This window comes from Mesocricetus auratus, unplaced genomic scaffold (assembly GCF_017639785.1).
Source record: "Mesocricetus auratus isolate SY011 unplaced genomic scaffold, BCM_Maur_2.0 Super-Scaffold_100047, whole genome shotgun sequence".
In the NCBI taxonomy this organism is placed as follows: Eukaryota; Metazoa; Chordata; class Mammalia; order Rodentia; family Cricetidae; genus Mesocricetus; species Mesocricetus auratus.
This window is the reverse complement of record NW_024429224.1, coordinates 7,030,547-7,051,669: the sequence shown is the minus strand read 5'-3', so window position 1 is coordinate 7,051,669 and position 21,123 is coordinate 7,030,547. Positions and strand designations below refer to the sequence as shown.

The window sequence follows — 21,123 nt, the reverse complement described above, 5'->3', positions numbered from 1 at the left end:
CCTGTCCCTATTCCCCAGTGTTAGGAGTACAGGTGTGTGCTGCCACACCTGTGCTCAGGTGCTGAGGACATGAATGCAGATCCTCAGGTGTGTGCAGCAAGCATTTTGCCTACTGAGCTACCTGCGCAGTCCATGTCTACTCATCTTTAAACTGACTCTATGTCCTCCTCAGGGATAATCTTCTCTCCACAAACTTTGTTGAAGGAATGGTTCTAGAACACTAACTTTGTATCAAATGACCCCACTACTCTGGGGATCCAAGAGGATCCAACCCACTTTCTATTGAAATCTGAAACTCAAGAGTTGTAACCTTTTGGCTCAGGGAGATTGGGAGACTGATACCAATTTAATAATAAAGAACTTATGAAAACTGAAATACAGTGCTAAGTTAAAGAACAACAGAGGATCAACATGAACTGAGGGCGGGCTTTAAAAACACATTACGCTTGGGCCATGCAGAGCAGTAGGAAAATTCTTGCAGAAAGCAAGCTCATGGGTCCTGGGGCATGGGGAAACTGAGGCTGTTCTAGAGATCAGCAGTGCCAGAAGTCAAAGCATGGAGAGAAAAAGCAAGGTAAAATAAGGGGAAGGGTAAAGAGTCCAGAATGAACCACAAGGTCAATCAAGAAGGAAAAGACTGCATAGTCTCCATATTCTAGAATATTATTGTGTCCTAAGATAGGCATATAGACCAATGCGAAGAAAAAGCTCCCAAATTGACTCACATATAAGGTCAACCAATGCTTTTAAAGGGTCCTGTGATTTATCAAAAGATGGAAAGACAGTCTTCATCAAATGGTGCTGGGAATGCTCAATACGCATGCGTAGAGTGAAGCTCACCACTCACACGTGTATAGAGGCTAACTCAAAGATACATAACTAAAAAACTCTCCAAAGAAAGGACTGCAGAGGGGCAGAGGCATCTGGTTTGCAGAGAGATGAGTTGAACAGAGAAGAGAGGAAAGGATGAGGTGTCATGTGGATGGAGAAAAACAGCTTTCCTGTCCCGGGGGGCCCAGCTGTGATAAGGATGTCCTTTGGTGCTGTGAATATATGTTTCTGTTACTGGTTGATGAATAAAGCTGCTTTGGCTAATGAACAGGCAGAATTTAGCTAGGAGGGAATTCCAAAGAAAGAGGCAGGGAATGAAAGGCAAGCACAAATGACATGTGGCAGCCAGGAGTCAAGAAGCCTGGGCATCACTGGTAAGCAAAGACCATGTGGAGGCCACACATACGAATAGAAATGGGTTAGTAACTAAGAGAGAGCCAGCGGGAAAGAAGCCTAAGCCATTGGCTAAACAACTGTAACCGATGTTAAGTCTCAGAGTGGTTATTTCCTTAAGTGGCTGCGGGACCTGGTGGGTGGAGAGAGAACCGGTCCAGTGGGACTGAGGTAGATGGGGAAAGTCTCCTTCTACATCCCTCACTTTATTCCAGTGAGACTTGCCTAGAGACTTCCAGCAAGCTACTCCACAGTAGAGCCAGACTGAATGTGCAGCTCACCCAAGGCGCTGGTGACCACCAGGGGCACAGCTGAGGTCCAGGTGGCTTGCGCCTGGGGACAGGACACAAAGTGTGAGGCAGCTGCTTTCTGACGCTAGACCACCACTCTTTGAGAGCTGGCATACTGACTCCTCTCTTCACTCCCTCTGAGAACCCAGCCCGGTGCTGCCACAAGGTAGGACATAGAAACTTCCTGAGAGAAGTCTGAAGAATCCTGAGGGTGTCTACAGGGATCCAGGCTTCCAGATTCTGATGAAATTTACATCCAACTAACACCTGTGGAATAAAGTACTGAGTCTACCCTCACTACTGATCTGAATGCATGTGGAGGGTGATGTCAGATACATGCAAAGATGCTACCTTATGTAAGGGTCTTCACTATCCTAGATTTTAGTATCCAACGGCATCCTGGAACCAATCCCGCCACAGATACAAACTGTAGTGTATTACTCTGAGGTGAGAGAAAACGTCACCTTTCTTTAAAAAACATGGAGTTGCAATTTCAGTGACCCTTAGACACCAAAGTTGGAGTTCTCTTCATCTTTCTCAGTCATCTCAACCATCAGTGCAGAGCCCATTTTTGAAACAAAAAAAACTAGGCACGGTGTAATTTTACAACAGAAAAGAAACTGTTACACAAAGAATGATTCAACACTAAGTTGGACTGTCACACCCAAATCAAAATAGTGACTCTAAAGATGTCATGCACAAAAGATATTTATAAAACAGTTATATGAAAAATTCATAATGTAAAAATAAGTGCATGATTTTATTACGATCATGTAAAAGTAAAGCTTGTAGCCTTAAAGACCAGAGGGGCTGATGAGAAATGAAAACATTGCTACAAAATAGGAATATTGTCCATGGAATTTTAAAATACACTTAAATGTTAATTAAAATAGTCATTTACTTATTTTTATATGTATGAGTATTTTGCCTGAATACATATCCGTGTTTGTGGAGGTCACAAGAGGGAATCAGATCCCCTGGAACATGAGTTACAGACAACTGTGAGCCACTACATGGGTGTTGGGACTTAAACCTGGGTCCTTAGAAGTAATAGCAAGTGCTCTTAACCTGAGTCATCTCTCAGCCCTACACACACACACACACACACACACACACACACACACACACACGCACGCACACAGCTCTAGAGGAAAGTCATGAGCAATGGATTGAGGAGCGTGCTTCCTCACCAAGTTGAGGATGACTGGTGACTAGTCAGATTTGTGAATGCAGGCCTTGCAGGTGTGTTCTGGGGCCAACAACATCAATGGCAATCCCAGAATGTGTTGGGAACTCTGACTGTGGGTAACTCTGCTGCATTGTAGCTCAGCAGCCTGTGTTTTGATCACTTTCCTGCCGACTCTGGTGTGTGTTCAGCTCGCCTGCTGCTCTCAAGGACCTTCTGGTATCTGTGATTTCCACAAATCTGTAGCGTTCACCTGTCACACCCATGCTATTTCTCTAAGCTTCACCTTCACTGTTCACTAGGGCTCCAGACTACTTGGGCCCAGTCCCGTCTTCATCTAACTGTGAAAGCTCTACTTCCGCCTGCATTTCAGCTTCACTGCTGTGGCAGGTCGGCAAGCTAAGGGCTGGGTGCCGCTGTCTTATCCTCACGGCAAAGCTATAGGAGAAAATGTTAGCATACCTATTCTATGGATGAGAAAACTGAGGACAAGAAATGTTCAAGATCATGTCAGCAGTAAATGATGAGACAAGAAAGTCGTAGAGCATATGCAGAGAAGCCGTCACTTTACTGATGACTGGGGACAGCTATATGGAGGAGAGATGCAAACCAAAGCCTGCTTGCCTTGTTACTACTTCCTGCTGCCTGGCCTCTGCTCGGCAGGGCCATTTCTCACTGCCCTCGTGGAACATCACTGCCACGGACCCTGCTGCTACCTACATTTGCCATCTATTCCTTGCCACCTCCCATGTCCTACTGTCCTTCACGAGGCCTTCCATGCCAGCTCCCTGAGCTCCCTGCTCTTAGCTCCTCTCATGCTCTCTCTCTCTCTCTCTCTATTTAGCTCTTCCTACTCTGAATTATACTCACGCCCAGGCTCTTATGTTGACAATGACTGACAGAACCGACACTGAGGCAATCCATGTGTCTTTGATGTCATTCTTTACACGATGTTTGGAATCTGCTCAGTCCCTTAAGAACAAAGACCAAACCTTTTATTTTATATTTCTAAGATACTCAGCTCTGGGCCAGGCACACAGTCTAATCTATTATATATGCTTAGAATCAAATAGAGGTCCATGGTATTCAACTCTGGTGTAAGCTGCTCTCCTAGTTAAACCCTGTAACGATGCAGCTTATATTAACAGTGGGTATCTGGCTACTATGCTAGTATACAGAAACAATTCATTTTAATTAACAGAATAGTAGAGTTAATGTCTTCAATTGTGATCAGTAATAACCAGTATAGTTTATAAGCACATTTTCTGAAACTGGTTCAAATCCCATGCAATTGGAAGACTAAATCACAATGCTATTTTTAAAAACTAAGTCTATCAATGCTTTCATTTTCCCTCTTTAAGAATATGCACTCTAAAAATTATATCACAAACTCTAATATCTCATTATAAAAAATTAGGTATTTTCATTTTAGACGTTTATCATCTGTTACAGTTACCGATCTGGTCCAATTAATAGGCTTTTAACAAGAAAATATCTCTAACTCCTGTCCCACACCCAGAAAGCAAAAATAAAATCAGAATATGAATGTCAATAATCATTAAACTTTTAAAACTAGATCTGTAAACTTGTAGGAACAAGATAAAATAAAAATGAAATGCTATCTTTTAATTTACAAATTACTTAATTCTATGTACTGCTTAACAGAGAAAAATACCAAGCCACAATTTATTTTATCAACCTGGAAGACAAGAAATAAAGATGATCAATTGACCATAACCTTTCAGCAGTTACTGACTCCAATTAAATCCTGGCATGGCACACATACAGTTTAATAGTAAATACACAGCAAAAGGGGGGCTCATGAGCTTGGCAATGGCCTCTAAGTCTGAATCAGTGTACCACTACTGAACAGACAGTATTAACTTACCAGCTCCACGGATCCATAATGTTTCCTACTGAAATCCCCACGTCTACAGCCTAGGTCTTCTGAGACAGAGCTGGAACAAAAATGCTTCATCAGTATTATACATAGCGATCGGGCTACACACCTTCTGAGAAAAAAAAAAGGCTGCTATGGAACAGGCTTGCAGTACCCGGGCACCTCACTGCAGGGGAGCCTCCTTGCAACAGACACCGTCCCCAGCAGCCATTGCAGAGCCAGGCTTTCATGAGCCCTCAGTCAAAAGAAAAATGTCCAAGTCATCCCTAGAAGCATAGGGAATGACTGAATTAAATATTTAGTTCATTTGGAATCAATTGAAATTCCCAAAGCCATTGGTGGACTATGATTTCATTCTGTATTACCGAAGGGGTGGCAGCCCTGCAGGAACTTGAGGCAGGGGACAAAGCTGCTGAAGCAGATCTTGCAATTATCTTTTGCTTAAGAGAGTAGAGTCTCTTTGTCCCAAATATACAACACAAAAATAACCAGCACCACTTAAAGCTGTATTTTAAGGAGGAGACAAGAATTCCCAAATCTTCATAAGCTCCCCCACCCCGTTTCCCCAGCATTTAAGATTTTTACGTGTTAATATGAGAGAGGGAGAGAGGGAGAGAGAAAGAATGCGAGAGCAAAACAGAAAATAAAAAAATCTAACATCTGAGTATATTTATTTTTGACATGGCAGCAACTAATACTTCCCATCCTCCCCTCCATCCCCACCCAAACAGGCTTAAATCAGATAAGCAAGCTCACATGCTGTAGTCCAAGAGCAATTAAAACAAAGAGGAAAATTGCTACTGCATTTGCATCGTGCCTGCATAGCCCCCTCTCAAAAAGCACACACCTTATTGGCTACTTAGTCTACCTAGAGCTCCACACAGCACCCATGAAAAACAGCAGAGAATGCCCCAGTACAAACAGTTTCAATAAGTTTGGCTTGAATATGCATGCAAACAGCTCTAACACAACATAGAAAATAAAATTCTGCAAGAACACGTTTCATCAATTCAAAATAGTTGGACTGTCACACATAGAGACAGGTGCACTCGGTACCTTTTCATCCTTCCTTACAAGGTAGCTACATTTTCTAACTTACAGCCCTCTTGGCACATTCAGACAGACTGACTCTGATGTTCAGCATTCACAGAGTTGACTCTCTGCCAGGACACTGTTTGATAGGCTCCAAGAAAGACAGCATGAGAGAAATGAGATTAGAGTCTAATGGTATTCTGCCTCCACCATTTCACAGAGATGGCTGAATTCATGTTATACAAGAAAGTTAACCTTTTCTTGCCCTCACTCCTTTAGCTGAAAATGTGTGGCACATCAAAGAATACAGTTTGGAAGGGGTGCCTAGGCTTCCTTCTTGCCTGAATGGACATCCTCTCCCCTCACTCAAAACACAAAAAAATCTCTAAGAGATACTAAAACAACTCCCCACTGGCCTGGCCTCTCTGCCCATTTGTGGAGTGTGGTCTGAAAACACTCTTGGAGACACTGTCTTTTTGGTTCCAAGGTTCTCTCCTGTAAGACTGGGTTACTGTAGACAGCAGATGCCCTTCAGAGGTGGGTCTCTGCATGGCAAAGCCCAGGCCACGTGGATGCCCAGACTGCAACCCCAGCTTTGGTTTCGGACAGGGCCATGATTAAGTAGGTGGCGGCGGCGGTGGCGGCAGCAGCAGGTCAAACTCAACAAACCCAACATGAAAAGCAAAGAAAGGAGCTTTGAGTCCCTCCGCTAAGAAGGTTCTAAGAATTGGTGTCAGCTCTTTATCTTTATCTTTGTCAACAACCAGAAGTGAACACAGCCAAGATGACAGCTCTCAGTTCCATGACTATATACCACACTGGAGCAGCTACCTTACTAGATGTCTCTTAGGGGGGCAGCAGCACCCCACACAAATGATGAAGGAAGCCACAGCTATAGAATGCCTCTGTCGGCTGCCCCTTCCTCCCGCTAATTACATTCCCTCTAGTACTTGGCAGAGGGCTTGCTCACGGTGAGACCCAGTGTTGGGGCACATGTGTTGGTCTGTAATAGGCAGTAGCTATGTCAGAAGTCCCTCCCTCCCCAGGTGTCCACACATGGCTCCCAGTGGCAGGGTCATCCAAAGCTCTACAAGGAACTTGGCTTGCTCCCAGCCACACTGTTCCACCCACCGCCCGGCACAGTGTGGATACGCAGTAAGCACTCTCATGGATGTGTACACACGTCATCCGGATCTAGTCAGCACTCACAGCGCTCTCGGTGAGCACCCAGGCCACGTGCTGCTGCTCTCCCTGATGGCCATGTTCAGTCTCCCCATCCAGGCAGGCCTGGCCTACAACGCAGGTGCATCTGTGTGTGCTACACTGACAAACTTCCTCCTTCCTGTTAGGACTTTGTTTCACCTTGTGTTGAGACCATGTGACCTAGCTCTGGTCAAGGCAGGATGGAACAAAAATGGCATATACTACTTGTAGACCTGTATAGCCTCCCTCCCTATTGTAGCAGGGTGGTAGGTTCCAAAGGCCCGCAGCAGGGCAGAGCTTCAAGATGCAGAAATCTAGTCTCTGTGTGCCTGTGTGGATGGCATCAGAAGTGGAACAGGAGGCACATATTTGCCAAAGTGTCTTACACTGGATGTTACGATCACATAACATGTGGCCCAGATTTAGGAGGCAGACAGAAGCAATAAAGAACCTAATCGTGGGGGCTAGAAAGACAGTTATCTGCCTTACACAGCTGCAAAATAGTTGGGAAAATGACATCTCTGGCCATTCAGAAGGTGGACCACATACCTTCTGAGGCTGTAGCCCCTGGAAACTGGACCTGACGGAATTAGAGTAAACTCATGGGGAGGCTCCCACTGGCTTTTTCACAGGGAAGAAAGCAGGTTCTGGAAAGAGCCAGATGGGTGTTCTGGTGTGTTTTCATTATCAACTTAACACAACAGCATCACAGGGAAGAGGCTGAAAGGAAAAGTATCTACTTGGGATCCCAAGACCAAGTTCTCAGCACTAAGGATATTTATTTGCCCAGGACAGAAGGCAGGGACTAAGAGACAAAGACAGATAAAGGACGAGGGAGAAAGGGAAAGGACAAGGGAAGTGGGCCAGGTGGATCTGACCTGGAGGACAAAGGACTGTCTCTGGATAGAGAAGAGACAGACAGCACAAAAGAAAATGGCAGTTATGACGGCGCAAGGGGAAACCACGTTAGGATGAGGTGTTTAGTTTTGAATGGGCGTGTTAATTAGGTGAGCCAAAGGGGGCTTCTGATTGCTGGACTTCAATACTTTGATGGCTGGACCTTGGTAGTCAGCCTCAAGAGGGGGAAGTGGCCAAATGAGGGACCTTGGTGGCAGCTTTAGGAATGTAATTTAACAGTTTTTAGCAAGGCAGAGGGGATGAGAGAGAAAGGCAAGGCCTTCCAGAGCCATGCTCACCACACCTGCGCTGGCCAAAGTCCCTTCAGAGAGAACCTCAACTGAAGAACGGCCTCACAGACTAGACCGTGGCCATGCCTGTGAGAAATTGTCATCACTGATGCTGACGGGGAGCACCCAGCGTGCTGTAGGAGGCACTACCCAGAGGAAGGTGGCCTGGGCTGTGCAAGCCCGCTAGCTGAGCATCAGCCATGAGCAAGCCAGCAAAGCAGCACTTCTCTGTTGTTCCTGCTTCAAGTTCCTGCCCGGTCTGAGTCCCTCAATCATAGATGGCGACCTGGAATTGCAAGCTGAAATAAACCGTGTCTTTCTTTAGGGTACTGTGGTTAGATGTTTTTACCACAGCTGCAGAAAAGCAAGCTAGAACAATGGATTTTGGTTGGGTTTATTTTTTGTTTGTTTGTTTTTTTAGTTTTTCGAGACAGGGTTTCTCTGTGTAGCTTTGTAGATCAGGCTGACCTCAAACTCACAGAGATCCACCTGCCTCTGCCTCCCTGGTGCTGGAATTAAAGCACCACCACCTCCCAGCTAGAACAATGGATTTAAGTAAAGAGAAATATAGAGCAAGGGTTTCAGGGAATTCACAAATTAGTTCCTGAACCCCAAGCAAGAGCATTCTGGCCAATGAAACGTGGTGGGTCTGCACCTTGTTTGGACCTAAGTAGTAGTATTTCCTGTGAACAATTTGTGGTCTGTTTCCTTATCCAGCAGCTGGAATGGAGAGGACTGGGAGGACCACAGAGGGTACACAACAGGGAAAAGGCTTGGTCTTAGGAAGCTACAGAGAAGAGCTGGAGTAGGAATAACCTCGCTGGGCTGTGCTCTGAATGAGTAGTAGCACACTGCTTGAGAACACTACGCATCAGGTTTATCTACTGCAATAAGAATTTTTAATTAGTTTTTTCCTTTTGGTACTGGGGACTGAACCTAGCGCCTCATGTGTTCAAGTGCTCTACAACTGAGCTGTATCCCTAGCACAGGTTTTGTTTCTTTGCTTTAACTTTCTATTTTGGAATAGAGTCTGGCTAAATTACTTAAACCCACCTTGAACTTGGATCCTCCTCCCCCTGTCTCTATAACAGCTGGACAATAGAGCAGTACCACTAGGCCCAACATAGCAACTTTTTGTGCTAGATGCCTGGTGAGGAAGGGCTTTCTGACACAGCTACTTTGAATGCCCCCTGCAACCCAAGGAATAGGACTCATGGTCAGTTCCCACCACAAGCAAGCTCTCTGTAGCCAGTTCCCACCATGAGCAAGTTCTCTGCAGCTAGCTGGAAGGAGTGTAATGTAACTTCCATAAAGAGGGACGCAGTAGGTACAGAGACCAGGATGACTCTACATCAGGATAGAAATCCACTGTCTACATTAAAAGCAATTTTCTTGGAACATAGCCACACCTATTCATTATGGACTGTCCATCTGCTTTGGCATTACAACAGGACTTGAATAATTCTAACAGAAACCCCAATGACTTATAAAGTCCAAGCTATTTACTAAGCAGTTCTCAAAACAAAACAAAACAACCACACTGCCATCCCCTGTATTAGACTCATGAATCCCCAGTTGGTCTCAGGGCAACCCATAACCCCACATTCCTAATAATCCGCAAAAAACCACTCAACCTGACTCCCGGGGGAGCTTGGTAACAATGTGGAGTCCCTGGTCTTGGTACCAGAGGCTGAGTTCAGCCCATCTGCCAGCCAAGCCAACAGTCTGGGGAGTTCCGCTGCAGGTGCTCACAGGTGATGCTTTGAAAACTGCTCTTCCACGCACTTCAGGGATCCCTGGAAACCAGTTAACCACGCTGTAGCATGCTCCTGTTGATGAGAGGAGGTACATGTCTTCCTTCCACAAACTGCTACAGCCACAGACCTGGGCTCCTAGCCTCTCTAGACATTGGTTCTCTCATCTTTAAATTGTGAGTGAAAATATCCTGTTTAGCAAGATTATAATAAAGAATCTATACGGAAAAGCAGTCATGTGCTAAGTTGACATTTATTACATGAACGCTCATTTGAATGTTTGCTATTATTATTGCCTCAATTATTAATCTCAATTTCCCTCAAGTTTTTAGAGAGATCCAGGAAGGGACATTTGGCATAAATAATAACTTTTAAAGATTTTAAATAACTTCTTCCCTCACACATCAGTAAGAGAGTGTGGTCCAAGCAGTAGGCTTCCTGGGAGCAGATTGAGGGGAACACACCAATCTTAGCACCTGATCTCCTCCCCAAGAGTATTGGTCCAGCAGGGCTACTTCAACTAGAAAATATTCAAGACTTACTATTGCCATGACAGGAGAATAGACAAATGAAGCCTGGTTAGAATGGGCCACCAGAACCAGGCAGGTGTGGACAGGAACCAGGAAGCTTCCAATTCCCTCTGTGCCATGTGGTCCAGGCTCTAAATAGCAACCCTTCTGTTTCAGCAATTTGATGTGTAAGGATGCTGGATCACGCTTTGCAAGCTTGCACAGTGCGGAGGACCTCCATGCTAAATCTCTACATATGGCCCGGGATGGAAGCAAAGCCTTCTGTCCCACACATAGGCTAGACCAACTGCCATTACATAAGCCAGATTCCTAGAAAACAGGAGCAGGCCCTCTCCAGAGTCAATAGATGCTGAAACTGAGTAAGGAGACCAGGGGAGGCTGGTGATTACCTCAGCTGGCCCTGAGATCAGTGCCAACACTCACAACTGGCCAGATCTATGCAGCCAGGTTCCCATGGGTCTCAGATCCAGCTAATGGCTGAAACCATCAGCATCAAAAAATACTCTCCCTGAGTCACTGAAGAGATTCAGTGAGAAACACTAGGCAGATTTCTGAAGCTCACCAGTAGGAGAGTTCAATGTCAAGAGCTCCAACATAGGGCCTTAGCCCCCTGACAAGCACACAGCAGTACACAGATGGCAGAGATCTCCCACTGAAGGCCAAGGAACTTTTTAATAGTGCCAGACTACAGATTGAGGCTTGCAGGGAGTCCAGGGTTTCCTAACAACAGGTACTAGAATAGCTCATGGAATACAAGAGACCAGTTGTCATTCTTTCTGAAATACACCAAGGGACACAGAAAAGCAGAGATGGGATTATAAATTAACTTCTAATGATGGCATACAAGAATTCCTCTAGTGAAGACCTAGACCAGAAAGTAGGGAGCAAGAGGAGCAGCTTCAGGAGAGAAAGAATACCAAAAGTCAGGGCCCTTTTATTCTTTTATTTTTAATATTTATTTTAATTTTTAATGTGTATAGGAATGTTCTGTCTGATTGCATTTATGGGCATCACATGTGTGCAGCTCCCTTAGAGATTGGAAGAGGGCATTGGATCCCTTGGGACTGGGACTGGAGTTATAGATGGTTGTGAGTTGTTATGTGGGTGCTGGGAATTAACCCTGGTCCTCTAGAAGAGCAGACCCTGCCCTTATAACTGCTGAGCCACTCTCCAGCCTGCTAGTCCTCTTTTTTCTTCCCTCAAACACTTTGAAATACAGTCTTCACGTAATATTTATATGTCCATTAAGTTTTGAGAAAGACATATATCTAGATCCAATCTCATCCTTTAACATAGAATCCCGATTCACTGTACATTCCTGTTCACTGACAATCTCTACCGGTCTTTAAAACTGCCGCTCTCAAATGAAGGGTGGTGACAAATGCAAATCCTGGAGAAGATGTGAAGCTGCACCACTCACTCATGGGGAAAAGGCCATTTCTGAATAAATGAAATACACAGTTACCATATAACCAGCAATTGTACTCTGGGGCATTTATTTCAGAAGAATGAATATATTATACCCACAAAAACCTGTGTAAACACATTTAGTATATGTTTACTAATAACAGCTTCCAACTAGAAACAATCCAGATGTCTTTCCAGGGGCAAAGAATAAAACAAACTACAACATATCCACACCTTAGAATACCACTTGCCAACTAAATGAAAACACAGTTACTATGCACAGTGATGTGGTTGACTCTTTAGGGAGCTGTGGTGCATGGATTTAGCCAATCCCAAAGGTTTCACTCAATATAATTCTATTTAATGTAACACTTTTCTTTGTTGTTATTTTTAGAGACAGAGTCTCACACAGCCCAGGCTGGTCTTGAACTCACTACATAGCTAAGGATAACAGTAAACTCGTGATCCTCCACTTCTGGGATTGTAGATATGCATCACCACTCCTGGCTTTATAAAGCACTCTTGAAATAACAGGATTCTGGTTATCACAACCCCCAGCCCTGGGGATGGAACAGTTCTGTTTCTTATCTGTGGTGCAAGACAGTCATCTACCCCTGCAATCAAACTGTATGTAAATTTGGGGCAATCTAAGAAAGACCAATGGGCTCCATCACTGCTTTCCTACTGAGATGCTGTACTCTAGTCGTGCAAGATGTTTCTAGTGGCCTTCTCTGTGTTATTTCTCACCACAGCTGCATACAAATCTATGATATATACATTTGTATATGTATATATATCATATAAACTATGTATATATGTATATAGCTTAACTGAAAGTTGGGTACAGTGGTACACACCTGCAGCTCTAACTTCCTGTTAGGCTGAGGCAAGAGGAGTGCTTGAGTTCAGCAACTCAAGGCCAGTACAGGCACCTAGCAAAATCCCATTTCAAAGAAAAAGAAAAATTTAATAAAACAAAACCAAGCCCCTGTAGGGCTGGAGAGATAGCTTAGTGGTTAAGAATGTTTGCTGTTCTTCCAGAGGACCCAAGTTTAGTTCCCAGCACCCACATAGGTGGCTCACAATCACCTGTAACCCCAGTTCCAGGGAATCTGACACCTAGGCTCAAAAGGTACCCACAGACATGTGACATACACTCACACAGATAGATATGCATCCATATATAAACAAAAATAAAAAAAATTGTCTAAGCCAATGGTGGTATACACCTTTAATCCCAGCACTTGGGAGACAGAGGAGCTCTGTGAGTTTGAGGGCAACCTGATCTACATAACAAGTTCCAGGCCAGCCAGGAGCCAGAGGCTAAACAGTGAGAATCTTTCTTAGAAAAAAAAAAACCAAAAAAAAAAAGAAAGAAAGAAAGAAAGAAAGAAAGAAAAGAACAAAACAACAAACACACAAACATCCTTTATCTGAAACTGTGTATGTGTGTATGTGGGGGGGTGCTCAGTGGGTAAAGTGTTTGCCGCACAAGCACAAGAACTTAGGTTCACCCGCATGAAGCCTAGCACAGCAGCACACATCTGTAACCCAGCACTGCAAGGGTAGATCCCCAGAGCTCACTGACCAGCCAGGTTCAGTGAGAGACCCTGCATCAAGGGGGAAAAGTAGAGGAAGACAACCACCACCAGAGGAAAACAACGGACACTGACCCTGGCCTCCAAACCCACGTGCACACGCGCCCACGTGCACACGCCCCCACGTGAAAAACAAAACTAAAGCCTGTGTATCTGCATCCAATTTTTTCTCTCTCTTTCAATGAACATCTACTGAGAACCTGTAAGACACCAGGTAGCAGCCAGCTACACCCAAAAGGGAGATACTCTGTTCTCCTAAAGCTCAGAGTCCACAGCCCCTAGGACTTCCCAAGGGATGCCTGCCAAGTGCCTGCCTCTAGTACATCCGGTCTGTCCCTCACTCCTCAGCCCAAGACCCAACTTTTCAACGGCAATGTAGGCTTATGTGAGGTCAAGACCATGGGGCTTTTTGGCTCAGAGTATAATTTGTTTGGGAGAAACATTGCTCCACATGGAATCTATAAATGATACAACCAACTGTTAATACAAAAACCTATAATCAGCCAACATCATATGTTGTTGCCCATCTCCCTTAACTGCCTGAATCTTTAGGAAATCCCTTTGTCCTGGTTAGTTTTTATTGCCAACCTGATACAATCCAGAGTCACCTGGGAAGAGGAAACCTCAACTACAGAATTGCCTCAGTGAAAGTAGCCTTTGACCACGCCTGTGAGAGACTGTCTTCACTGATGACTGGTGTGAGTAGGGACAGGCTACCGCGGGCGGCACCAGACCTGGAGCCTGGACTGTAGAAGAAAGATGGATGAGCATTCGCTGCACAAGTCAGTCAAGAAACACTCCATGGCTTCTGCTTTGGTCCCTGCCTCCAGGCTCCTGACCTGACTTCCTTCACTGATGGGCTATGACCTGGAGATGTAAGACAGATAAACCCATCCCTTCCCTGAGTGGTTTCACCCAAGCAACTGAGATCAAGTTAGAACACCCTCCAAAGTCTGTCTCTCCAGGTCTCCATGTTTCTCACCTGGAACTCACAAGATCTGCTCCTAACTGACCAGGTCTTACAGAGAGACACATACCCAGAGTGGATTCTTCTACACAATGCCCAGATGGCCAGAACTATTGCTATGCAGTGGGCCTTGCACTTGAGCTAGTTAGACATGCAGAATGCTAGAACCTACTCTACACTTATTGACACAGCATCTAATTCTAACCAGCTCTCCCAGGATGTCAGAAGCACCAATTCTAGGCCTTCGTTCCTAGCCCCCATCAAAACCATTTGAAGTGGCTGGACAGATGGCTCAGTGGTTAAGAGCACTTGTTTCTATTCCAGAGGACTCAGGTTCAGTTCCCAGCACCCACATGGTGGCTCACAAACATGTGAAACTCCAGATCCAAGGAATTCAATGCCCTCTTCCATGGGTATCTCATGTGATATACACACATACACATAAGCAAAACGCCTATACACATAAAACAATTTTTTAAAAATCTAAAAAATAATTTGGACTTTTTCCTTTAACTTGCTCAATTGTGAAATAATGAACGATAAAAAATCACACAATGAATACTATGGACATGCCTGAAACACTGGGGAGCCTCCCACTACCCCATTTCCATCCCTCATTCCTCTGATGCAGTATGATCTGATCAGGTATCTACTCTCAGCCCATATTTTATACCTCTACAGCCCACCACACTCCATCACACACACTGGTTTTTGTACATAAATGACCATCTTACCGCACATACCTTTCGGCAAGTAGCTTCTCTGGTCGAACACCATGCTTAGCAGGTTTGTGTTGATGACATTTGTAACTCTAGTTCATGCATCTGACCCTGGTATGGCAACCTGAGTATCACTTCAGGACAGCATCTCCCCTCTGCAGCATCAATCACTTCTCTTGTTGGTTAACTTTTAGAAATTACGTTTATTGATGTGTCTGTTTATGTACATGGATGAGCACTGCCATGGGTGTGTGTGTGTGTGTGTGTGTGTGTGTGTGTGTGTGTGGTTGTCAGAGGACAAGCTGTGTGAGTGGGCTGTCTCCTTCCATCATGTGGGCCTTTAGGCTTGGCAGCAAGTGCCTTTACCTGGAGAGCCATCTTGCTGGTCTTGCTTCTACCATTTAAACCACGCTGTAACATACAGCCTTAACAACAGGGACAAGTGATCCCCTAGTCATACATCCAGAGTGGATCTGTGGAGTCAGGTCAGGTACACTGTTACTTCTCAGCTCTCTCTCCTCTGAGGAGCTCCCGTGTTCTGCTTGCTCCGCATCCTAGCCAGCTCTTGGGATACCAGTGGGAAGGGTGGACAATGTTGTCTCGAGGGGGTGTGGTTTTAATTTGCTTCTCCAAGTTATCTGAGGACATTCTTCCTAACCTTATTATTGGCTGTTGTTCTTTCTTTTCTGAGCTCCCTATTTCATACCTGTTAACCACACCTTTCTTATTTGTTATGCTCTTTTCCTAATTACTTTGTAGAATTTACATCTTTGAATACCAACCCTTTCTTAGTGAATGAATTACAAAAATCTTTCAGACAGTGGCTTTCCTTTTGCTCCTGGTTATCTGCATTCATCAGGCTGACAAATCTCAAAAGTGAACATAGATACTTCCAGTCTCTCCCACATGGTCTTAACTTTCCTGACATATAAAATGCTTTGCCACCATGATGTTATGCAGTCTTGTTCTTTCCCTGCAAAAGTTTTAAAGTTTGTTCTAAGTTATTTTCGCCTAAATATAGAAATGCCCAGTTCTCACTGCCAACTCCTTGATACGCGGCTTCAGGAGTGGGACCCACGTACCTGCAATCTTAACAAAAATATATTCCATCCACGATGCTATTACAGCCAGCCTGTGAAACAGTCAGGCTCCTTTCTCACCAATTGGATGCCAGCACAAGGCATTTCCTCTACAAAACCCCAGAAACCCCTCATCCCTGTCTCCTTTCCTTGGGTGGGAGAAGAATTTTGGAGACTCCCAGATACAGAGACTGATGCACCATCTGGTGTCTAACCTAGTGTCAGTGACTGAGTGCCCCTTATCAGCTACTTCAAAAAGCTCTCTTTACCCACACTGCCCCATGGGTCTCCGTTCTTCCTGTTAAACAGGATTTTTCTATATCAAGTTGCAAGCCACTGCTGCTTAATTTCCGCCAGCTGGTCCTGCATCCACACCCTTTCATTTTTCCTAAACTTCCTCGCCATCACTTACACCCCCGGCCACCTGTCTAGTCTGGCTCTGCTCGCCTCTCCTCCAGCCCTCGAGCCACATAGCCTTCTTTCTCCTCTTTCTTCAATTTGCTGAGCTTCTTTTAGCCTTAGGACCTAGAGTGTCCTTTTCAAACTCACCTTCTCCATACCCCCTTTCCCTAGGCTAGAAATTACAAAGAGGAATTTGATTAATATCTGTATGTCTCTCCAACAGAATTTAATCCTATTGCTTCTGTTCAAGGATGAATCCTTTGTACTTGACATAATAAATACCTGGCACAGAGTTAGTCCTTAGTGGGTTTTTTTTGAATAATGAATGGCTGGGTCAATGAATGCATGCATGTATGACAGTCAGCCCTTTGGGACCATACAAAACAAATTAAGGTCACTTCTATTGCAAAGTCTTTCATATACCTGAGAGCTGCCATGTCCTGGAGGTTGCGAGTAACACTGGAGATGATGTCAGCTGCATTGCAGAAGTGGCCAAGGATGAGACAGAACAAACAATACAGACCATTTCAGAGCCCTCTCTAGGGTCAGGCCCAGAGAGACAATTCCTATGCTCATGACACCACTGGTGGCTAAAGTGAGCTGAGTTACATAGTGTATACACAAAAATTGTTTTGTAATCAGACATAAAAATTATAAAAGTACCTCAGGCTAATCTAAAAAAATTGTTTCAGATGTCAATACAAGGCCAGGAATATGACTGAACAAAGAAAAGGCAGTGAGAGCTATCACAGTGACCAAATGCCATTCCATGACAAAGCTAGTATTGAGATGGGTGGCTTTCCTAAGCAAGCCATCCAACTGACTTACTGACCTAACATTAAAAACTCAATCACCTGCAACCATCAAAATGTACCCAACTCTCCTACTTAAGATTCTTGTGTTTTATGTATACAAATTATAGCTTAATGAAAAATCTGCTTGTGCAAAGAAACCAGAGAACTAGGAAACAAAACTTAGATGAACTAACATCTATATATTTAGAGAAGTTATATGCTCATAACAGTTGCCTGATAATAACTTATTTCTGTCTATCCTACAAGTAACTCTTTCCTTGACCTCTGGCAAGAAATAGCTCCTTCATGGGCCTCAGTAATGACAAAGGATTTGATCAATGAACTAATTCAACAAATGCTGACCATGGTACTTCCTGTTAGATTTAATGAGAAGAGGCACATGAAAGCATTTATGGTGGTGTCTGATTTAAACACAATATAAAAAATGTATTTGTACCCCTTATCAAGAAGCCATGTGCCAGGCAGTGGTGGCACATGTCTTTAATCCCAGCATTAGGCAGAAGCAGATGGATCTCTGTGAGTTCAAGGCCAACCAGTTCTACTGAGTGAGTTTCAGGACAGAGAAACCCCATCTTGAAACCTGCCCCCCCTTGTCCTCCCTCCAAAAGAAGACATGCACCTGAGTATCAACTGGCCAGAGAAGAAAGACGCTGTGGTCTAAAACAGTGTCACTTTGGAAAGTATCTAGATGTCAAGGAAGGGAAACTTTTTTCATCACTTCTTATGTTCTCTATCTGATGCCTGCAAATTAAAATGGCCAAAACTGAGTAACAAGACTAGAAAAGGCAAACACAGTCACTTTTAATTTTATACAAATGGAGACTCGAAAGAAAGAAAAGGGAAGAAAGCACAAAGAAACTCTTAGATTTGGGGACCTATTACCAGTTTTAACAAAGGACAATACATAGTGAGGTGACCACACAAAAAGAGAGAAGTTTGAAAGTTCTACGGGTGGACACTGTGGAAAGGTGAACAGTAGAAACTGATGGTAGGCGGGGCCATTTAGTGAGGTTGGTCTATGCAGATTCACCTGGCTCTTGGTTCAGGAGAAAGGAGGGCAACTTCACATGGAGATGCAGGCCCTGCTTTCTTTCAGTAGAGGGGGGAGAACATCCTGTGTTTGTTTTTTCTCAGTTACTTTCAAGCTTTAAGTATTCCTTATGCCAAAATGGCATATTTTGATCCCTTCATAGTCAATACCAATATGTCAAAAATATAGTTGCAAACAAACAGTTTGTTGAGCTGATATGAATCTTGCCCAGAGATAACCCAGCATAGATGGCCCTGGGCTACCTTTTAAAATGATTTCTGTGATATGTTTTGAGTGTGGACTGGATTAGATCTACTCTGCCTGACCTGTGCACAATCTCCCCCCAGGCACCCTCACATCACACAACAGAGAAGCAGCTAACTCCTTGGTGACATACAGATCTCACTATGAGCCTAAATATTTTCCAGAATGCTTGCTTTCGAGGCTGCTCTGTAGATTCTCCTAAGAAAATGAAACAAAGAAACTCACAGCACAAGGTGCTTGAGAGAAGGGAGGATTTCTTCAGAGTAAACATAAAAACTGAACATGCAGACATATAGGAGACAGAAGTTTTCAAATTAAGAAAAACAAGAAAAAGCTGGCCACTTCCTAAGGTCAGTGCAGGGTTTGCAGAAATGATGGCGGTAAAGGTGAATTTTGGGCAGAGTCCTGTTGTTTACAAAAGCATACTAGTACTTGGTCAGGATTTATGCTGTCCTTACGGTGTTCTGGTTCTGTATTTTGAGCTGAGTACCCCAAGTGAGTTTCTGGTCCTTACGGAATAAAAGATGGGAAACAATGAACTTTCCAGTCAAAGGAACACCATTCTTAGCAGTGGGTAACCTCCTTAGGGAGAAATGGTAGCTTTTGGCGATTATCCCTACAGGAGCTACAGAAATACTTCTGAGCTCTGGGCATCCGGAAAGGGGCCAGGCTGTCCTCACAGAGAGCCAGGCCATTTTCTTGCCTCTTTCTAGGTCACATGGAGCAGCAACAAATGAATCCTCCTTTTGTGCTCAGTCAGCAGCATCCTTAGCTCCATGCCAATGGCAGTGATTTACCTGCCCCTTCAACTCAGGCCACCTCGCTCTCTGGGATCTTCATTCCTCCTGAGCCCACAAACATGACCTCAATGTTAATGTAACTCCTCACAGCAAGCCCCCAACTCAGATCTCAATGTTAATGTAACTCCTCACAGCAAGCCCCCAACTCAGATCTTCCCATCTGCAAACTATAACTTTCCATGGCTGAGCAGTTTCACACATACCCTAGTAGCCCCCCAATATAACACACCCCAAATGAGAGTCTCTCCTGATCTCAATAACCAGACCACCACCCTCTGTCCTGCCAACTTAGGTCTCTCCTTTACTACCAGTATCTAGTTAGCCACCAGGCACCGCGTTCCCCTCCACAGCAAAACGCCGTGCGATGTATCTGTGCATTTGGATTTCATTTTTCAGAGACAGTGCATGCAGCGGCTGCCAAACTCAGCCACACAAGGGTGGGAGTGGAAGAATCTCCCTTCTCCTGCCCCTCCTTGTCTGCTCACAGCAACTTGGAGAGCTGCTCATCTTTCTGCCACGCATTCTGATACACACGTTCTCAAAGGAGAGAAATATGAATCCACCTTCTAGCTCCTCCTAATTTGCTGTTGGTGTTGGGAGGACATGTGGAGGCCAGAAGAAACTTTGTGGACTTGGTTTTCTCTTTCTGTACTTAATGGGTCCTGAGGATGGAATCCACATGCTGCCAGGCTTGCACAGGAAACATTCTACTCACTGAGAAATTCTGCCTGCCCTCCCGCCTCCAGTTCTGCATGTGTGCGAATATGTGGTATGTGTGCATGTTCACATGCGTGCGGGTGTGTGCACACATGTGGGTGTATGTGTGTGGCATACCTGTGGAGGTCAAAGGCTGACATCAGATATCTTCTTCAACCACTCTCCGTATTATATATTGAGGCAAGGTCTCTAAATTGAACCCAGAGCTCATGGACTTGGCTCGTTTAGCAAGTTAGCAACAGGAGTCTCCTGTGTCCACTTCATGAGTACAGGGATTACAGGCAAGCCACCACGTCTGTGTCTGAACTACACTTGTAGTCCACTCTTTCTCTTAACACAAAGGGCAGCATACTACAACCAGGCTTCTGCACTTACAGGCTCACATCTGTGGGGCCAATCAAACCTGGGCTGAAAATACCTAGGGCCCTGCATGTTTTTCAGAAGCGGTACTGCACACGTGTAGCACTTTTATCAGTCCCTCAACAGCCCAGCAAATGCATAGGTTTTTACCACTGCAGTTGGGATGATGTGATGAGCAGATGTGCAAGCTATACGCAAACTGTGTGCCTCATGCAAGGGCTTGTGTCTGCGGGAGGCCAAGTGTCCTAGAATTCGTCGTCCACAGAAAACAAGTCCCAAGTGTGCACACAGCCCTAACACACACCCTTCCTGCAGTTTTGCATGGTGCATTTCAGTAGTTTTTCCTAACCCAGTAAGGCGCCTGAATTCTTTTTTTTTTTTTTCAGGTTTTCTGAGACAGAGTTTCTCTGTGTAGCCTGGCTGCTCTGGAACCCTGGTCTGTAGACAAGGCTGGCCTCAAACTCACAGAGATCCACCTGCCTCTGCCTTCTGAGTGCTGGGATTATAAGAGTGTGCCAACACCGCCCAGCCCACTCCTGAAGTCTTACAACTGTGCAGTACTCCACAGAATGAATGTGTCATATTTTATTCAGCCTACTCTAGTTAGATGGCTTCCAGTATTTTATTACTAGGGATGACACAGTGCCATGTACCTGTGG

At 44.6% G+C, this 21,123-nt stretch overlaps 1 protein-coding gene across 9 annotated transcripts in view; it reads right to left on the bottom strand.

Annotated features, from left to right (window-relative positions):
* The window catches only part of Garnl3 (GTPase activating Rap/RanGAP domain like 3), a 145,653-nt gene that overhangs the window by 100,465 nt on the left and 24,065 nt on the right, over window positions 1-21,123 (bottom strand). For 6 of the 9 annotated variants that reach the window (XM_040735611.1, XM_040735612.1, XM_040735610.1 and 3 more), the window contains exon 3: window positions 4,589-4,658. The exons of 1 other annotated variant lie outside the window; for it this stretch is intronic. In XM_040735611.1, coding sequence (XP_040591545.1) covers window positions 4,589-4,658 — 70 coding nt within the window. Of the gene's footprint in view, window positions 1-4,588; window positions 4,741-5,656; window positions 5,815-21,123 lie in introns of those variants that run through there. 2 more of the 9 variants (XM_040735614.1, XM_040735613.1) reach the window with 2 other exon arrangements.